Source organism: Triplophysa rosa, linkage group LG4 (assembly GCF_024868665.1).
Source record: "Triplophysa rosa linkage group LG4, Trosa_1v2, whole genome shotgun sequence".
NCBI lineage: Eukaryota > Metazoa > Chordata > Actinopteri > Cypriniformes > Nemacheilidae > Triplophysa > Triplophysa rosa.
This window is the reverse complement of record NC_079893.1, coordinates 18,961,561-18,980,336: the sequence shown is the minus strand read 5'-3', so window position 1 is coordinate 18,980,336 and position 18,776 is coordinate 18,961,561. Positions and strand designations below refer to the sequence as shown.

The 18,776-nt window shown below is 37.1% G+C and overlaps 1 protein-coding gene across 1 annotated transcript; it reads right to left on the bottom strand.

Moving 5' to 3' along the window:
• Positions 1-749: 749 nt before the first annotated feature.
• Positions 750-10,446, bottom strand: htr1fb (5-hydroxytryptamine (serotonin) receptor 1Fb). The gene is made up of 2 exons (XM_057330627.1): positions 10,317-10,446; positions 750-5,415 (listed from the first exon to the last, which is right to left on the bottom strand). The coding sequence occupies exon 2, from the start codon at positions 5,386-5,388 to the stop codon at positions 4,270-4,272; it is 1,119 nt and encodes a 372-aa protein (XP_057186610.1). The 5' UTR covers positions 5,389-5,415; positions 10,317-10,446; the 3' UTR covers positions 750-4,269.
• Between the last annotated feature and the right edge of the window lie 8,330 nt (positions 10,447-18,776).

The window sequence follows — 18,776 nt, the reverse complement described above, 5'->3', positions numbered from 1 at the left end:
GCCATAGGCTTTCCATATAACACGTAGTACGTGTTAAATACACGTGAAGTACACGTTAATTTTTCACGCTTAAACAACACGTTAAGTACACGTTAAATACACGTTGACACAATAGCACGTTGTTGAAGTGTACTTAACATGTTAAAATTCACGTATATTTGAACCACTTGGCCTTCCATACTCACCGCCTAATAAGGCAGAACATTTTCTGCGAGATGTTCTAACAATGTAGCTACTAGTTCTACAGACACCTAACAATCTTAAGAAACACTTAAGCCATTTCTGTCTTTGTGCTCCAATTCATGTGCATGCGAATTAATGCTTTTATCAGCTCTGTCTGCAGCCGCACATCAACGCACGTGCACCTTGCTCCGCCTTCACCCAATGGCGCTTTATCGGGGAGGGGGCGTGGCCAGCTCGAATTGGGGAATTTAGGGAAAATAACATTTGAATGATCATTTTGTTACAGTTTTGCTTGGCTATTTTAAACATATACAATCAATCTGGGGAATGCATTTTTATTTTAATTTTGCAACTTAAAGAGCTTTGAAATATGTATTTAAATGACATATTAAAAGTAGTGTAGGAACTGACAAATGTAAATTATAATGTTGAATTTTCATTTTCATTTTGCACCTAATGTTGCATATATGTAATTTTAAATGTATATTTAAAGACATAAATGCATTGTCATTTTACATACTACATTGCCATTTTGCAAATTGTATTTCAATTTTAAAGCAGCCATTCTCTGTGTTGCCAATTTTCAACCCTTATTTAGTGTGTAATGTTGCTGTTAGAGCATAAACAATATCTGAAAAATGAAAAAGCACAAAGTTCAATGCCAAGCGAGATATTGTCTTTTACAGAATTCACTTTCAAGGACTACAGAGAACGGCCGGAATCGGACTACAGCTCTATACTTCCCGGGTAAATGATGTCACTATTCCGAGCTTTTGAAAAACCTCCGCCCAAAGAAATATGCCAAAAAAGGGGTGAGGCCTTCCTTAGAGAAGAGCTGCGGAGTAGTGTTTGGTTATCAGAGATTGTAAACATTTGACTGTGCTGCTCAATTAATTACTTTCACTTTCATCACAGTCCTACAGCTGGTAATAAGAATTCAGCTACACACATTCTAAGATATGTTAAAAGCTGTGAAAGCTGTTCTGTGTAATACACTGATATTGTGTGTGTGTGTGTGTGTGCCCAATCGGTCCGGTGTCATTTCCCTCGCCATAATAGGAAAAAAATTGCGATCTCTAACAAAGATTGACGTTTGCACATGCACTAGCAGACCTCCGTTACACTTCGATTGATCCTCAAGTGTTTAACTGATGTGAAGTTGACGCCATTGTTAGAAAACTAGAAACATGAACATCCAGTGTTAATCACCCCCAAAACATAATCAAAGCTTGAAAAACAGCAAAAGAATGGCTCCTTTAAAATTGCCACCAATATGCTTCCATATTGAAGCGATTGTCACAAAGTATAAAAGACAGATGGTTTAGTAATTTGTTGGAGTCACCCTTTTGCTTCAGAATTAGAACTTTAAAAAGCACATTTTAAATGATATGAGGGTGGGGTTTGTTATCTGTAAGTCTCTGTGCATGTTCGTGCATTCTTTCAGTTTTGTGGATTCTTGTACACGCTTTGTTTAGATATCATGTTGTATAATTTATGGTTCTGTTACTTTGGAATATCATGGCTAGAGGAAATTTTGCCATACCCTAGGTTTTGGTGAAACGCCGCCACTGCATCACGCTATCTACTTTCAGAAAACTCTGGACTTTTGATAGTACCTAGAATAACTAAATCCACCAAAGGAGGTAGGTTTCTCATATGTAGCACCTAAACATTGGAATAGCCTTCCTGAAACTATTCAAGGGTCAGACACACTCTCCCAATTTAAATCTAGATTAAAGACATCTTTTCAGCAAAGCATACATATGCTGCATTCCAGTATTATCTCTTGTTTATAAGTAATGAACAGCAGCTACGCTAATTATTTTCTCCATGCTCTCCTCCCCTACCTAACCACAGATTATGCTGGCTCAAGTAGGACCACCTGGTGTCATCCTCCTGTGAGAGCTTGTGGACTGACTGACCATCGGGAAACCCATCCAGAGGAAACTACACATTTACACCAGCACCAGCTGATCGTCACGTGCCATCCTCATGCGAGAACCTGTGTTCTTCATGTGCCATCCTCATGCGAGAACTTGTGGACTTCACGTGTGCCATCCTCCTGCGAGATCCTGTGAATTTAACTGATCATCCCAGCTCCAGCCTAGGCAATCTCTGTCAACAATCAAGAGCAAAGACTAATACTAACTTTTGTTTGTTTTTGTCTTTCTTCCTGTAAAGCTGCTTTGCAACAATGAAACGTTGTGAATTGAATTTAGGATATTTAGAATAATGGAGGAAGCCAAACCGTTCTAGGACACCATTTACTAAGTAGTTTTGTTTCCTACTACGGAAGTCAATTGTGCCTCGGAACTGTTCAGTTACATTTTTCCAAATATCTTTTGTGTTCAGTGGAACAAAGACATTTTTACAGATTTAAAACAACTTGAAGGTGAGTAAATGATGACAGTATGTTTTCTTGGGATGAACTATCCCTTTAAGGTTTGTGAAGTTTGATACTAGTTCTCTTTTACTGTTATGCAAATAAGAGTTAAATTTACATTGGTTCTACCATGCTCTCTCAAACCTTTGAATTCCATTGACCATAGACTCTTTGGATAATTTAATTGATAGAATGACAAGTCAACAAAAATAGCATATGTGAACTTGACTGGTGTTGATTTACAATACCGTGCAATGTAAATTTATAAAGTACTTAAAGAGATCCTTCAAAAAATTGTCCCTCAGAAAATCTTCAAGAGAAACGAAAGAATTTACATTGAACAAAAAGCATTGTACATACATCCACGTACCATGTATCAAAATATTTACAGGCATTATAACATCATAAATATACGAAGTTCAATACTGTTTCCATCTCTAAGATAAAGTGTGCAATTCTTGCAGACAGACATTTATTAACAGTATGAAAGGAGTTTAACTCTTATAGGAACCCAGGGACACAAGTGTCACAAACACTGGTGATAATTTGGAAAGATGCTTTTGAAGATTTATCCTTGACTTTTAAGTGATATGTAGGCTAATCAACAGGTCATCTGACAATGTGTGAACTTTGTGTTGCCATGACAACAATAGTGGTCTGACTGGTTTGCACACTGTGTCCACAATTTATTTTAAATATTATTTTTTGTAACAAAAGGTAGGTTACAACCCATTTAAATATTGGGTTACAATATTTTGATAGTCCAATTTAGACATATACTGAGCATAAGTAACTTTGCAACTACATGTCATCATATTATTTGCTTTTACATGTCAACTAACTGTCATTAAAATATCAGTAGACTGTTAGTTTAGCGTGAGGGTTGGGAATAGGGTTAGAGTTAGGAGAATACGTTGACAAGTTGCAAAGTTACTTATGGTTAGTAGAACCATAAGTTAAAGTCTAGTGTATGAAGTTAGTGGCATTTAGCGGTGAGGTTGCGAATTGCAACCAGCGGCTCACTCCACCGCTCTCTCCATTTCTAACCACTATGGTTTAGGGCTACTGTAGAAACAACATGGCGAATTCCATTTAAGGGGACCCGCGGTGTATGTAGATAGAAATAGCTCATTCTAAGGTAATAAAAACATAACGCGTCGTTATGTAATGTCTTTTTACACCTCTATAAACATAGTTATGTACAGTATATTATATTGCATTTCTGTCAATAGAACCTCCAAAAATTACACACTGGACCTTTAAGTGTTAGCAGATATTAAGCAGACTGTACACAAATAATCTACTGACTGACAAGAAGTTGAAAATTACTTATAATTTAAATAAATGAAGTGGACTATCAAAATAAAGTCTAACCAAAAAATGTAATGTTTTACATGTCCTGTATACATGTATGTCGTGAACAAATAGACAAAAAACAAATTACAAAAATAGTGTGATAGCATGCCATGTACTGTATGTCACATTGGGCTTTAAACCTTAAAAAAGTAGTCGCTGTATTTCAAAGATAATTTCAGTAATGTTTTCCATGTGGTTCATTTGGTGTGTTTTATATCCCCTATTTACATCCCCCTTTTTCCTTTAGGGACAAATGAGTTTGGGTTCTTACGTTGCCATTTACAATTAAAGGATTGTACCCATTAATGAGCACAAGTCTTGCTTTGAAATGTTTTTCCTCCGTTAATTCACAGGATATTGCTACAACAGAGAGGCAAAAGTTTCTTGAAAGCCTTCTTAAAATCCTCATTAAAGATGGTGTATATTAGTGGATTGATGAGTGAGTTGAGATATCCGAGCCAGGTGAGCACATCTGCAAGCACAGCAGAGGTGCTGCACGTCACACAGATATTTACGATCACCTCTTTCAGGAAGAAGGGTAACCAACACACCACGAATGCTCCGAGGATGAGTCCTAATGTTAAAGCTGCCCTTCTTTCTCTTGCCCCCGGTGTTCTGCGAACCCTGATGAGATTTCCTGATGAGGAAGTGCTGCGAACTCTTTCCCCATCCGTTGATGGGTCTGAAAATGACTTCTCAATTGGGCTGAATGTATCTGGATTGAGAGACATGTCTTTATCGGAACTCAATCCAGAAAGCATAACGCTGCTCACTGTGTGTTTAACCAATCGGCTGCTCCCTCGACGGTTACGTAGCATCTCTGCTGCCTTGTAGATTTTGTAATAAAGCACCAGAATGAGGGTCAGTGGAATGTAAAACGCTCCAAATGTGGAATAGACGGTGAATGCCACGTGATCGTGTTCTATCAAGCAGTCCATGACTTCCCTTTTCCCGTCCTTGAGTTCCACTCTGGGGAACTTCCTCCACACCAAAGGTGGCAGAGACACCAGCACAGACAGTGTCCACAGAGCAAATATGGTCACGATTGCTCTTTTACACGTGCGTTTCTGGGAATAAGCCACAGCGTTGGTGATGGCACGGTATCGATCGAGAGCAATAGCAGCCAGGTGTAAAATCGAGCAGGTGCAGCATGTTACATCAATACCCAACCACAGGTGACACACGATGGGACCTAGAACCCACGTCTCTTCAGCGATGTACACAATGCTGACTGGCATCACAAGAACGGCAACCAGAAGGTCTGTAACAGCAAGAGAGCAGATGAGGTAGTTGGCAGGTTGGTGAAGTTTCCGGGTGATCAGGATGGCAGTGATGACCAGGGAGTTTATGGCAGTGGTGGCCACCGCTAAAAAGGAAAGGGTAAGGGAGAGGAAAATCTTACTGGGGTTCATCCTACTCTCCAGATCATCAGAGAGGTCCACAGTGGAACAATTGATGGAGTCCATGTTTACAGCTAACTTTAGAGCTGTGACCTGTGAAAGTTGGATAAACAAAAGTATGAGTTTTTTTTAAATGACATTAAACAGAACTGACATTTTCACCCACTGAGTCATATGATTTCAATCTGTTTTGACACTAACTTATTTATGCATTTGGCAAAGTGCTACCAGCGTTGAACCCATTGACATGGGCATTGCTAGTGCCATGCTCTACTGCACCAAAGCGACAGGAACACTGGCTGCCCCCATCTTATCATCAAAGAATTTCAATGTATGCCATCCACCAGAGGCGTCAACACATTTATTCGCTCTCCCCTTAGTCCAAATATACCACCTCATAAAAGCGCAAAAAGATCTTCTAAATTACATGGTACTTTTTTAAACATGCAGTTTGCACATTTCTTAAAAGGTGCTTATCAATTTTTAAGGTTTCTGTTTCGGGGCATAGGATTAATGTTTATGCATGCCAGTCTGGATAAAGGCATTTTAAAATGTTTACTATTTACATAAATCCTTACGGAGCTGTAATCTGGTGTGTCGGTGAAATGATAGCACTATGAAATGTCTCATAAGCTCCATGCAAGTTTGATGATTCATTTTGCACAGTGCAGTGGAGGCGTAGACAGAATGTTCAAAAGCAGAAGCGCTCCCCTGTCTTTATCAATGCCAAGCTATGATAGTCAGTTTGATCACATAAATACGATGCCAGCTATTTTCGCTTGCCAATAACGCTTCTCACGTTATACTGCTGGTTAGAACGAGGCTGTTCAGATCAGGCTGTTTAACCACATATAGCAGTCTGTTTAAAAAATATATTTTTAAGATTACACCTGGCGGCACTATAAACAAGGCTTGATATTGCATCAACAGAACAAAATAACAATGTGTTTTAAATGAGTGTGGAGGTCCAACCTGACCTCACAGGAATTTGTCTGTATTTTACAAGTGGCTAATTTGTACGATGTGAATTGTACAAAACGTACGATTATTAGAAAAAAATCAATACTGAAAACCCAACCCTAACCCCACCCCTAAACCTAACGACCTAACTGGTGCAAAAGCAAATTGTATTAAAACAAACAAATAAGATTTTAGCCAACTCGTGAAATAGTTAAGAATTACCTAGGTTTGTGTTGGGAGGTCACACTTGGACTATCAAACTATCAAAATGTAATATCAAACAAGTACAGTACATCCTAATACATAAGCCATATAGACCACTTCGCAAGATGTTAACACTGGTCCAGAAGAACTTCCGGTTTCAGATTTTTTAAATCTTACATATCTAATTAAATCCGAATGTTGAACATTTTGATTCGGTTATAAATGTTCTGTTTGTTGTATTCTGTTCAAACTTTTGTGTAATATTAAAAACTAAAACAAGAAGTTCTTTGTTTATGTTTTCCGAAGTGGTCTAGAAACTTTTATAGGCAAAGGTAACTCTATACAAAAAAAAAGTGTATTTCACACCAGTAATTGCTTGATTTACACTCAATCGAAAGTGTTTGCATACTTGACAAGGCTCAAGGATTTTTAACTCCCAGCCTGGGTCGCTTGTTGGATGTTTTTCTGCAGTCTCATTAGACTAAAGGTAATTGTGAAAAGTCTCAGTGATAAAGGTTTCTGTGTATTTGAAGATCTCGCACTTGACTCCCAAATGACTTGCTTTTTTTCATCTTTGTAATATGCTGTGGCGGATTCATCACTGTTTTTGTTGCTGGTGTGGTATTATCAGTCTTGACACACGTTCCCAATTTAATTTCTTGGATTACAAAACAAAAACAAATACGGTCATGCCGAAAACTCTAGCGGATATGTGGAAATTTGGGAAATGAATTCGTTTTAATTGTTAGTGATGGTTGCATTGAGGTATTCTGGGACATGGCGTGTTTCAATCTATTTTAAAAGAGGCTGTACTAAATGAGGATTTCAACGTTTTCATTAGGTAGTAAACATTATTGAAAGAGAAAACTTATTTATCCATTATGTTCAATATAATGCATTTTCTGATGCAACTGTTTGCAAGATTCAATTCAGTCAAAAATGCCATTTTAATGAGGCAAAAACTCAAAACTTTTATCCATATTGACTATATTGCATTCAACTTATGTATTTTTACGAGTATCTGTGTTTACTAGGAATCAAATTTATGGCCTCAGCACTGTACCATAAGCACCAGAAACATTAGTGCCATTTTAAAGAATTTTGCCTTGAAGTAATTTAATATTATGCAACTGTCTCAAGCATTTGTATGCCTTTACTTTAGCTCTGCCTCAAAAAGAAAACAACAGACTTTTGGAGAGAGATTTCAGAATGCATTGCCAGCTGCAGAATGACTGAAGATCTGTCCTACTCAAACTTTTAGCATTCACTGTGCCAAAAAGCCTTCTGGGTTTTAGACTGGTGACGGCACTCAAAGCAAGAGGCAAACTAGTAGCATTGACATTCTCTTTAATACTATTCAAGACACAGCTGCTCCTTTCGAAATTGTCTTGGTCACGGAACAAAGGAACACAAAACTAGGTGCAGGCAAGTGGGACTGCCTCTCCTGCAAATAAAGCCATAGTGAGAATGTTTGTAGTGCCACCTGGGCTGCCTACACGTCTCATCTGATCTTGGTTTAGTTGAAGTCAACAGATGGAATGCTTCTGGGCACTAAAATCTTGGGGACTAACACAAGATCATTACAGGCCATCTAACTAAATGGCGTCAATCAATAATGATGTACTCTTCTCAAATGAGTTTCAAGTGCATCAAAGGATGTATAATCGCCTCAATTTACGTTGGCAGTTCCCAATGGCATCCAATTAGTTGGAGTCTGAGAGGTGTCACGCACAATATTTTTTAAAATTCTATCTATGCATGGACAGTGTTTTTTTAAAGAAATTTTACATACATTTCTTCAATTCAGTAAGGCAAATGAAGATGAAAAACAGATCAAGCCATATATATAATTTCAAATATTGGTCTTACAAAATTCTTGCCCACAACAAATTAAATAAAGTAAGAAACATTATTGTTATTTATTCAAGCACAAAAAGCATGTCTTATGAGATTTGGGCAATTATTTTACATCTGAGAAGGAATTTCATTTTGCAGTGGATTTTCATTATGATGTGGCTCTTTGTTCGGCTAATGGGTTATTTCTTCACGTGCACACACATAAATCACACTTTCAAAACCCTATTTCTCATCCTGAAAATGAATCTCCGTAGGGTGTGTATTCAGAAACTAATAAGAACTAAATGTCAATCAAGTGGTTCCAATACACTGCCTGCAACCACTTCGGACGGAGACGGAGATCTTGAGTAGAGATGGTGTTCTACCAGCCTGAAACCAAAAATCAATGATACGTGGCCAGAATGATACTTCATGCCCTAGTTTGGCAGCTTTATATTTTTAACATTTTGTAGATACCTGCTATCACCCACCTCGCTTACTCGTCACAAAATATTAATTTAATAATAATTATATTAATGTTATTATTTACTTATTTTCTTTAAATTCTTTAATATATGTAAGTTTGAATGGTAAAGTAAACTGCAAAAAGGTATCTTTTGAGTTGACATAATATTGTCTAAAGTAATGAACAAAATTGGCTGGCCCAGAATGAGAATCTCAAACACAGCACAAACCATCACGGTATCTTGGCTGTAGGCCAAAGAGGCAGATGTAGGCACGAATACTAGACAGAATTCTACATCTGTGCTTTTGTTTATATTAATATCCACAACATGATTTTTAGCCACATTAACTCAAAATCTGATAGCACACATCTCAGAATGATTAGTAAACATGACCCGTCTTCTCTTGAATAGCGAATGTAGTTCTTTGGAATTTTTAAGAGGCTCTGAAACAATTTATCATGCATTCTGCCCTAAAGCTGTTTTATTGCATCACAAATAGTCACAGCGCAGCTCTAAAATAACTTCACGGGGACCACCTAAGAAGCGTGAAGCCCCATTGTTTTTATTGTCTAACAAATGCTGATGAATCATACAGACTGTCTCCGCTGTCTCGATGCATCTTTTTTGTTTTTGTGGGGATTCTTTGGCTGCCTGATATCTGCAACTTTCCCCTGCATGGTGTTCAAAATCTTTTGCAAATACGATATTAAATATTTTTGCATGTTTCCTTTTCTTGCTTAATTAGGATTTGTGTCTTCATCCAAAATAGTGCTATAGTACTAAAGTACCTTGCAGATATTTAACTGCATAAAAAATCCCACACTATAATTTTGTGAGTTTGCTTTCTCAAAACATTGCATTCTAAACCCAATTTTGTCAATGTTTACTGTTAAAAAAATAAAGTACTCAATGCCTAAAGCTCTTTATTTTGTCAACATAAACAGGTCTTCAGGGGTATGCATTCTATAAACTATACATGTGATTTTCAGCCTCAGATTGTCCTGGTTAGTCAGATGAATGTTTTTCCTCCCGCACTATGATCAAAACAAAAATAACTCGGGCAAACAAAAACATGTATAAAAAAGACCTCTGGCCAGAAAGCTGAATAATTCAATCTAAATAATGTTTTAAAAATATTAGATTCTGCTGGACTCTATAGGAATTTTGATCCCCCTCAGTTCTCACACTCACTGTATTCACAAAATTCCTTATGGATTCGATGCATGTGTTCCAGAAGGTTAAGCAAAATAAAGATTGAACTAAATTAGTTATGTGTATAAATTTGTATTCAAATCCAAATGATTTTGTAAACCTGTGGTTGTCTTGTGTCAGTTTTTTATATTATTAAATCTACAGAGAATCAGGAATATACATATCTGTACAAGTACATTTACACAGATGTAATATTTAAATGTGTATTATACCACATTGACTGACAATTCATTTTATAGTGTAAAAATTATATTCCACTTAATCATAAGACACCAAAAAGCAGGTAGTCAAAACATCATTTAGCTATTCACTTACGTTTATTGGTTCCACAGAGCAGGTCAAAGAGAAAAGAGCAGTAATCCTTTTAGCACGAGTTCCCTTGGAGAAGAATTCCCTGTAATTGATGGGAATGTCAGTATTGGGAGCCGAGCAAGCAAGCTGTAGTTTCAGAGCTTCAGACGTGAGTGTGTATGGTTCATCTAGTGCGTGGGAGCCGTGGGAGCTGTGGAGAGCCTGACAGGTGCCTAATGAGAGGGAGGCACTGCTTTAGATCCAATGAATTACTCAGCAATTATATTCAATGTGTCTGTTTAATATAAAGCAAGGTTCACATCAAGATTTCCAAGTATCATTTTAAAGCTTTTTCTGACATAGTGATTTTATCACTATCACTCATTTATTATGTGAGATGCATGCGTCACAGTGAATGCTATCACTGCATTTGGTCAGATGGATGATGCTATTCAGCGTCCTCCAAGAGGTTCAATAGGCTGTATTGATTCATTTCAGCCAGAAAAAAATCTTCTGCAATCTAGCAGTTATGTAAGCAGTGCAACTCAAAAGAATCAGAGCCATCAGATTACACGTCACTCCTCAACACGCATGACCCAAAATCAGCACCCTCAATAAATGCCAGGGTTCCTGCATATGATGACAGCCAACAGCTCATACTATAAAAATAAACTGTGCAAGGTCTAGAGCACATAAAGTAATGCATTCTAATATATGTGCATATTTACCCCAGGGTGGAGATGGAGGGAAAATTGAGTGTCAATAGATAGCAAATGAAGCAGTGATTGGCCAGGATGTTTGCACACATCAAACGTTTTGTTCCAAATGTTAGGAGAGGAAATTTAGAGGAAAGGACATCAAAAAGCCAGAGAATTGGATTTTTAATAAGGCAGATGTTGAGAGGGACAGAGAGATTGGAATCTTCACAGGAAGCTTGCTTGAGAGACGGTGAATAGAGAGCAAGACGCTGAAGTGTGGAGGGAAAGAGAGAGTGAAAAACATAAACCTGTGCAAACCGGTGGGCTACTGAGCGATGAAAAATAAAAAGCCTTTGTCCTCTCGACATGATGATGTTTTCAAATAGCGTGTCAGTTTTTCTCATTCTGTCACTTTTTCCCCCGGGCTGAAATTCATCATTATAGCTTATCTCTGAAATTCAGATCCACCGATATAAACATCGTGTAACAGGGAAATCTAAAATTCCACCAGAGAAACACTGTTTGTTTATTGCTGATGTCGATTCCTTTCATTGAACCTGTGGAGAATTATGTGTTTACGTCAGGAAGTTTTGTAGGCTCAGCTATGCCTCTAGGTTATGAAGAATCCCAAATGGATACATGATGTTTGTGTTTTTAGAAGAGATGCATTTTGACAACCTAGCAAATGGACCCAATTGTTTTTCATTGTTCTTGTTCAACCAACCAAAGAGGTTATACCCATCTTGGTCACACTCTATTGGCACAGTTCCCCAGTCCCCATAACAAATATGTCGGCATTCGTGACTGCTGCTAAAACAGCACCCGTCTACTTCAACACATTCAGCAGGTCTTTTGTCTGTTTCTTCTTGTTTTCTGCAGTCGGCGCGTGAACGGTACCTTGTGGTTCCTTTGTATCGGGGTACAAAGTGGCTTTCGAGAAACTTTTCGCTCTGTTCTTCTGTTGTGGAATGAGCTTCCAACTTCCTCCCGATCTACAGAGATCATCACAGATTTTAAATCGACTGAGAGCACTGAACAAAACAACAACCATAAGGCAAAACACTTTCTGTAAATGTATGTGATAAAAATGTAGAAGAAATATCTTCTTGTTCTCTTTTCTCTTGACATTTGACCTAAATAAATGCTTGCTGCCTTTCCAGCTTTTAAATGACAGTGTCGATTCAGTTACACTCTTAAAAAAGGTGTTTCAAAAGGTTCTTCAATGCCAGAGAAGAACCTTTTGGTTCCATAAAGAACTTTTAACATCCGAAGAACCTTTCTGTTTCACAAAAGGTTCTTTGTGATGAAAAAAGGTTCTTCGGATTATAAAAAGGTAAGAAAGAGATGGTTCTTTAAAGAACCATTGACTAAATGGTTCTTTGTGGAAACAAAAATGGTTCTTCTATGGCATCGCTGTGAAGAACCTTTTAAGCACAGTGTATGTCAACATCAATGAACAAATCTTGTTCATTGTTATCTTTCCTCTAGTCTCTTTGGATAAAAGCATCTGCTAAATGAATAAATGTATATACATAAACAGACAACATCTCTGAAAAACATTAGATCTGCAGGTGAGGTTTATGTTATAACACTTTCATAAAAATGGGTTTATAGCCAAATGGTTTAAGGTTTTACTATGTATAAGATATTTTATGGATTGGTTGTCTGAGGCTGAAACTACACTCATAAAATGGATGTGTTAATTTTAACGCATTTTTTTGTTTTGTATTTAACACATTTTGTGTTACTTTCAACACACATTGTGATGATTTTTAACACAAGTGGTGTTGAAAGTAACACAAAACGTGTTGTAAGACATAACACAGAGATGTGTTCAGTTATATTTTTATTTAACTGTTTTTAGAGTGTAGATTCCAATAACGTGCAGTATACAGACGATTACTGATGCAATTTGATACTACAAACCTGGTTCAATCTGGTCTTAAGTGCCTTATTTAACAGCGGAGGGACTATAAGTATGAGGTATAAATATGTATAAGTATGAAATCTTTAGTCACATGGGCACTCCTATCTTAAATCAAACCTGTCTTATTTATGTCACAAGCCCAAGGGTGCATCACATACAACACTTATCTTGTCAAGACTGAGACGAAATGAAAACCCCTGAATCTTAACAATAAGATCAAATTGTCAGATATATATATATCGGCTTTGTGCTTTGATGCCTTTTGGTGACTTTACACCATTTGACATGTATTGCTCATAGATAAACTTGCATCTGACATCCACTTCTGCTCGACCTTTGTAAATTTCTATCACGTTTTTTTCTGTAAATGTAGAAGCCTAGCTGCTGTAGCTGTAGTGAACTTGCTGTGTATGCTTGAACTGGACTACTAGCTGTTTGTTTACAAAGGGACTATTGAACTTCCTGCACTGCTTTTGAGGTAACTGTTGTTTAAGTATCTGTTGTTAGCACCTAGCCATCTAGCTTGAGTTACTTTTCACCTATCACCCGTGTCTCTGCCTGCCTTCTGGACATCTCTTCTTGGATGAAAGAGCATCACCTACAACTCAACCTCTCCAAGACAGAACTTCTGCACTGTAAAACATTTTAAGTTGGTTAAACTTAGAAACGAAAGTTCACCTGCTGCCTTAAGAACGTGAGTTAACTGAAATTATAGATATTCTTTGTTTCAACTTAAAGAGATATGTTTTACATTGTGTTTAACTGATGATCATTTGTCGTTTTAACTTGTAAATCTGAGTTAAAATAACTTGCTTTGTTACATTATCTACTACAGAAAACAATTTTTTGTGTTAAATTTAAATTGACCATCTTATTTAAATTAATTTTCATATTGACTAATATCATTCACACAATCAACTTACAACTTTAGTCCAAAAATATAACATTTATTTTAACAAGCATGTTATGCCGATTTTAACATTGGCTTGAAAATGCATTTCAGCATACAAACATATTCAAAAAACATCAATTTTTAAATATTACATGGAGTTCTTCAATGTTTAATTGGGAGAAAGATAAAGAGTAAGATGAATAAAAAGAATTTTGACATATGAATGGTTCAAACAATACTTGTCCATTTATTACGCTGAACATTAACATAGTAAAATCGTTCTTAGTTGCAATAAAAACAGATATATTCAATGCTAACAAAACATCAACAGTGCAAAACAATCAGACAGTCTTCATTTAAGTAAGCAAAATTACAAATTAATCTAACAAAGTCAAGTAACTAAAGCTCTCAGATATACCAGCATTTAAATGTCCTTTTCAGAACACGCCTATACAAGTCAGCACACCATCTCCATCCAGTTAAAGGAATAGTTTACTTAAATATGAAAATTCTGATTCACCCTCAAGTCATCCTAGGTGTGTATGACTTCCATTCCTCACACATATCCATCAACAGCATTATAAAACAAGGAAGAGTCACAATAACTCTCTTACACTAAAGAATGGATATCATAAACACCTAGCATGACATGAAAGTAAGAAAAATATGACAGAATTTTCATATTTAAGTAAACTATTCCTTTAAGGCTTGGCACCAGTCTATAAAGGATACCTCAGCAGTTTATTTCTAAGTCCGTGTATCCGAGCTGAACAGTGGTCAGGTTTAATCTTCATGACAACCTTCTGCAGGAATTCAAACAAGTACTTCATATTGGAGGTTTAGGCAGTAGGTTCCCATTAGCATAGCAAAATCAGTGAGCACATCTCTGAAGTTATAAAGAACAATCGTCTCCTCCACCACCACGGCTGGACTGCAGCAAACCTGTAGTGACTATTCTATTGAACTTTGCACTTATCTGAAATAGACACATAAGACAGCAAAGTGGTAATGAGGTAACTGAATAATGAAAACAGCAAAGGTGAGGCACAGTAAGTACAATTGAAAATTATTCTGAAATTCAGAGCAAATACTGTCATCAGAATATACTTACAATACAATACAGTTTATTTTGTATCACATTTAAAAAACATGTTACCTGTCTCTGATCACATAATGCAGGCCACCCGTCCATGACTACAGAGATGAGTGGCTCATCACCTATGATTTTCTTTCTTCGTTGAAAAAAAAAAGAGACAATGTACAGTGAGAAAAGAACAACACAATCTACAGCAAATGTATTAAAATAATAGCATTAGGCAAACAGTGCATTAACAACACCTTATTGTAACGTGAACGTCCTCGATAGACAAGCAGCTTTCCTTCAACAGGGTATGCTGTCACGAAATTGGCAGAAGAACCCAAGCGCAGGCAGGCAGTGAAGGGGTTAACAGATATTTATTTTTAAACAAAACACAAAACCGAACAAAAACACCCACAATGGGGGGAAAACAGAACTAAGAACTATAAATAAAACAAAAGACTTCCCACGAGGGGGCAAAATGAAAACAAGACAAATAAACTAAACTCAAAGACACGACCAAACGTCTTAAATCATAAAAGGCACAAAACTCACAAAACACGAACAGGCAAGGAACAGGAACATGGGTAAGCACACGAACACTAACACAATCAGCACAACGCAGTACACGCAATACAAGAGCACAGGACAAAGAAACAAGAGGGTATATATAGGGAAGACAAACGAGGGATAACGACATGGGGCAGGTGTGGGACATTAAACACTCAGGGAAAGATAACGAGGAAACGAGAGGAATGGGGCCAATGACAAGACACTGGAGAGAACGTATATTATTGTCAAACGGACAATAATATGTTTCTCTCCACACATAACCAAAGACTTTGCCATGGCTCTGCTACAGGACCAAGAAAAACATGACTAAGGAAGCAGAGCCATGACAGTCTCTATACACCTCTAAACATATAGATATGTATATTATATTGCATTTCGGTCACTAGATCCTCCAAGAAATTACCCATTGGACCTTTAATATTCTCTAACACACAGTGTACAAAGCTCATCTTCCCTGGTATACTTTATTTCCCAGACTCTTATGACTTCTTTCCTATCTTGATTCTGTCCTGTTCTACTTACACAACATACTCCTCCTGACACGCTTCATTCCCATGCTTTCTATTCATTATAGCTGCTCTCATTATGTCAATAATGTGACATCTTTTAAAAAGTCTCACATTTCCGCGAGCATCTTATTAGCTTTCAATGAACGATACATGTTCATTTGTACATTGTTTATCATTTCATAACTCGTCATGACTCATATATCAAGGTGGGTGTTGTTAAATGAGACATGCTTGTACTCTCATTATCACATAATATTTTAACGCGCTACGCGCTCTGCCTGCTGTATAGACTCCATTCACTGCGGCTTTCTCCATGCAAAAGAACTCACAGTTTTCCCAACCTCTGTTCTCATGCCATTCACAAACAAAGCTCTTCTCACAAAGCAGGCCAACAATCACAGCTCTCATGATGCAGATCATGGGAAAGGGCCCCTCGGCCAGAAACATCTTCAATGATTCTGAACTCTTGAGGGGTGAGAGCCACTCTTCAAATGTCCATCACTCCTGCTAAAGCGAGAGCGAAGCTGTCGATTGGCCTTTCAGGCCGCTGAGGCGCATTGGAAAGTGTCGCTCTCGTGCACTGAATCCCCACATTCCCATAATGCTCTGGGGCGGAGACTTTCACAGCTATTCTTGTCACGTGCAACAGGAGTTGAGAAATAATACACAAATCATTCACTGTGTTTATAAGGTGTGTGTACGTGCATGTTTTTTGTGGGATGTAACAATGAAAGGTCCTGTGACTGTAGGGACCTGAAATAACTGACAGCATGAGGCAATGTGTGCCAAGAGAGCTGTCGGAAGGGTGTCACCAGACATAAAGAGAAATACAGAGGAGATAGTTTAAAGAGTGTGGGATGCAGGTGAAAGGACAAAAATGACTGTTCCTCTGTGACCCTGAAATAAAGAAAGGGAAAGTAACAGCTAATTTGAGATAAGAGGTGTCGAGTGTGCTGTTTGACACACAAAAATGGGTTTATTATTTCCACCATGTATCTATCATATAAGGAATTTAGTTACGAGTAGAAAATACTTAGAGACATTACAATTTAAGCTTATTTTAATGTTCTTCAAGGTAAAGCCCCCAGTAATTTTGTGCATAGTATTTTTTTGTGCAATTACATACCTTTAAAGTTGCCATGAAACGTTTGTTTCAATGGTGTTTTTTCGGAACTGTTATGTATATCTGAGTGTAACGGATTGGGAAATAATGTGAGGCGGGGCTTGATTTTGTCCTTGAATTGATTGGATTGTTGAAAGTTGGAAGCCTGGCAATTGGACAGCCACTATAGAATAGTGTTGCATGGTATACCGGTGCTACGGTTGCATGCGATGCTAAAGCTTCAAAATACCCGCAATGTCGCTCTATTTTTTAAACAGTATCATAGTACCGTAAGTAATGTTGCATATGCGCATTAACGTTCATTTAAATACTTACATTTTTCTTTTTGAGGTGTTCCTCTCCTAAATTAATCCGTGTTTTGAACGACTCGGATTAGATAATGATTCAGTGAGTCATTCACTAAAACACTCATTCTTAACGTCCCATTGAAATTAAAAATGACAATTCTTATTTTTTCATGAAATATTGCAGCATTTATAGTAAATAGCTTATCAATGTGGGTCATTTTCTTTTTAAAATTCATGCACCCTGAAAATGCACTTCCGCCCTGAAATGACTATCCATCTCAAATTACGTAAATTAGATGGCTTGGCCGGAGCATCCGTTAACTCCTCCCCTTCAACTGTCAGTCTGCTGCCAGTTTCATTTCAAAATCAATGCACCAGCTGTTTTTACACATCCAATCAATTCGCAGTAAAAAACGCAAGCCATGGCCACTAATTCTTTCCTTTGAAATTCCTTTTCACTCGGAAATGTGTCAGAATACAGAAGTAAAAACGATCGCAACCTACGGTTCACGGGGACTTTAAATAAATCAGTTGAACAATTCACTGACTCAGTAAAAAAACTACCTACTGTCCGTTTTAGTTTCACATTTAAAGTAAGTCTAACATTTCCATTTATAAACATTGCTATATAAATAACATTTGATACACATTTGAATTAGTGAAAAATGTTCTAGTGTACTTTAGTATTTACTTCAGCAAACTTTACTCAAATTCATTGACACTACTGTTTTTGAGTCTTACTATAGCAAATATTAAAGTATACAACAGTATTCGCTACAAATTATCCAATTACTACACTGTAAAACATTATAGCATCATTAAGTTATGTCTACTAACAATTTCTATTTAATTCCAATAATCATGACAAGTTTTATATATTAAACTTAAGTTTATACGTTTTTAAAAACTCAGACTTAAATTTACAAGTTGTCTGAACTACTTATGAGTTGTCTCTGGGTAGTCAACATTCATTCAACTCACTTCTGTAAGTTATAAATTAGAAGGAGGGGGAGGGGTGTTTGATTTTCTAAAAGACCCGGAAAAAGTTCAGTTACTTCAGGCGCCTACGGTGTGACATACTCTGCTCAGCAGCTGAATTGTCATTAATAATGACAATACTGAATTGTATATATGGCGGCGAAGAGGTAAGTTATCATTTTTGTCTTGATTCAATGGTGTTATGCTTTATTATATATATAAAAACATTTTTATAATGTTAAAAGAAACTTTAGCACTTGACGATGCTCTGCGAGTGCGACGACTACATCCCCCTGGTTGCATAAAGTTACCCTAGTGTTGAACGAAAGCTGCTCGACACCTCGAGGACGTTCACGTTACAATAAGGTGTTGTTAATGTACTGTTTGCCTAATGCTATTATTTTAATACATTTGCTGTA

Bases quoted from the DNA above. Each gene is read 5' to 3' on its own strand.
- htr1fb (XM_057330627.1), bottom strand. From the start codon at position 5,388: ATGGACTCCATCAATTGTTCCACTGTGGACCTCTCTGATGATCTGGAG.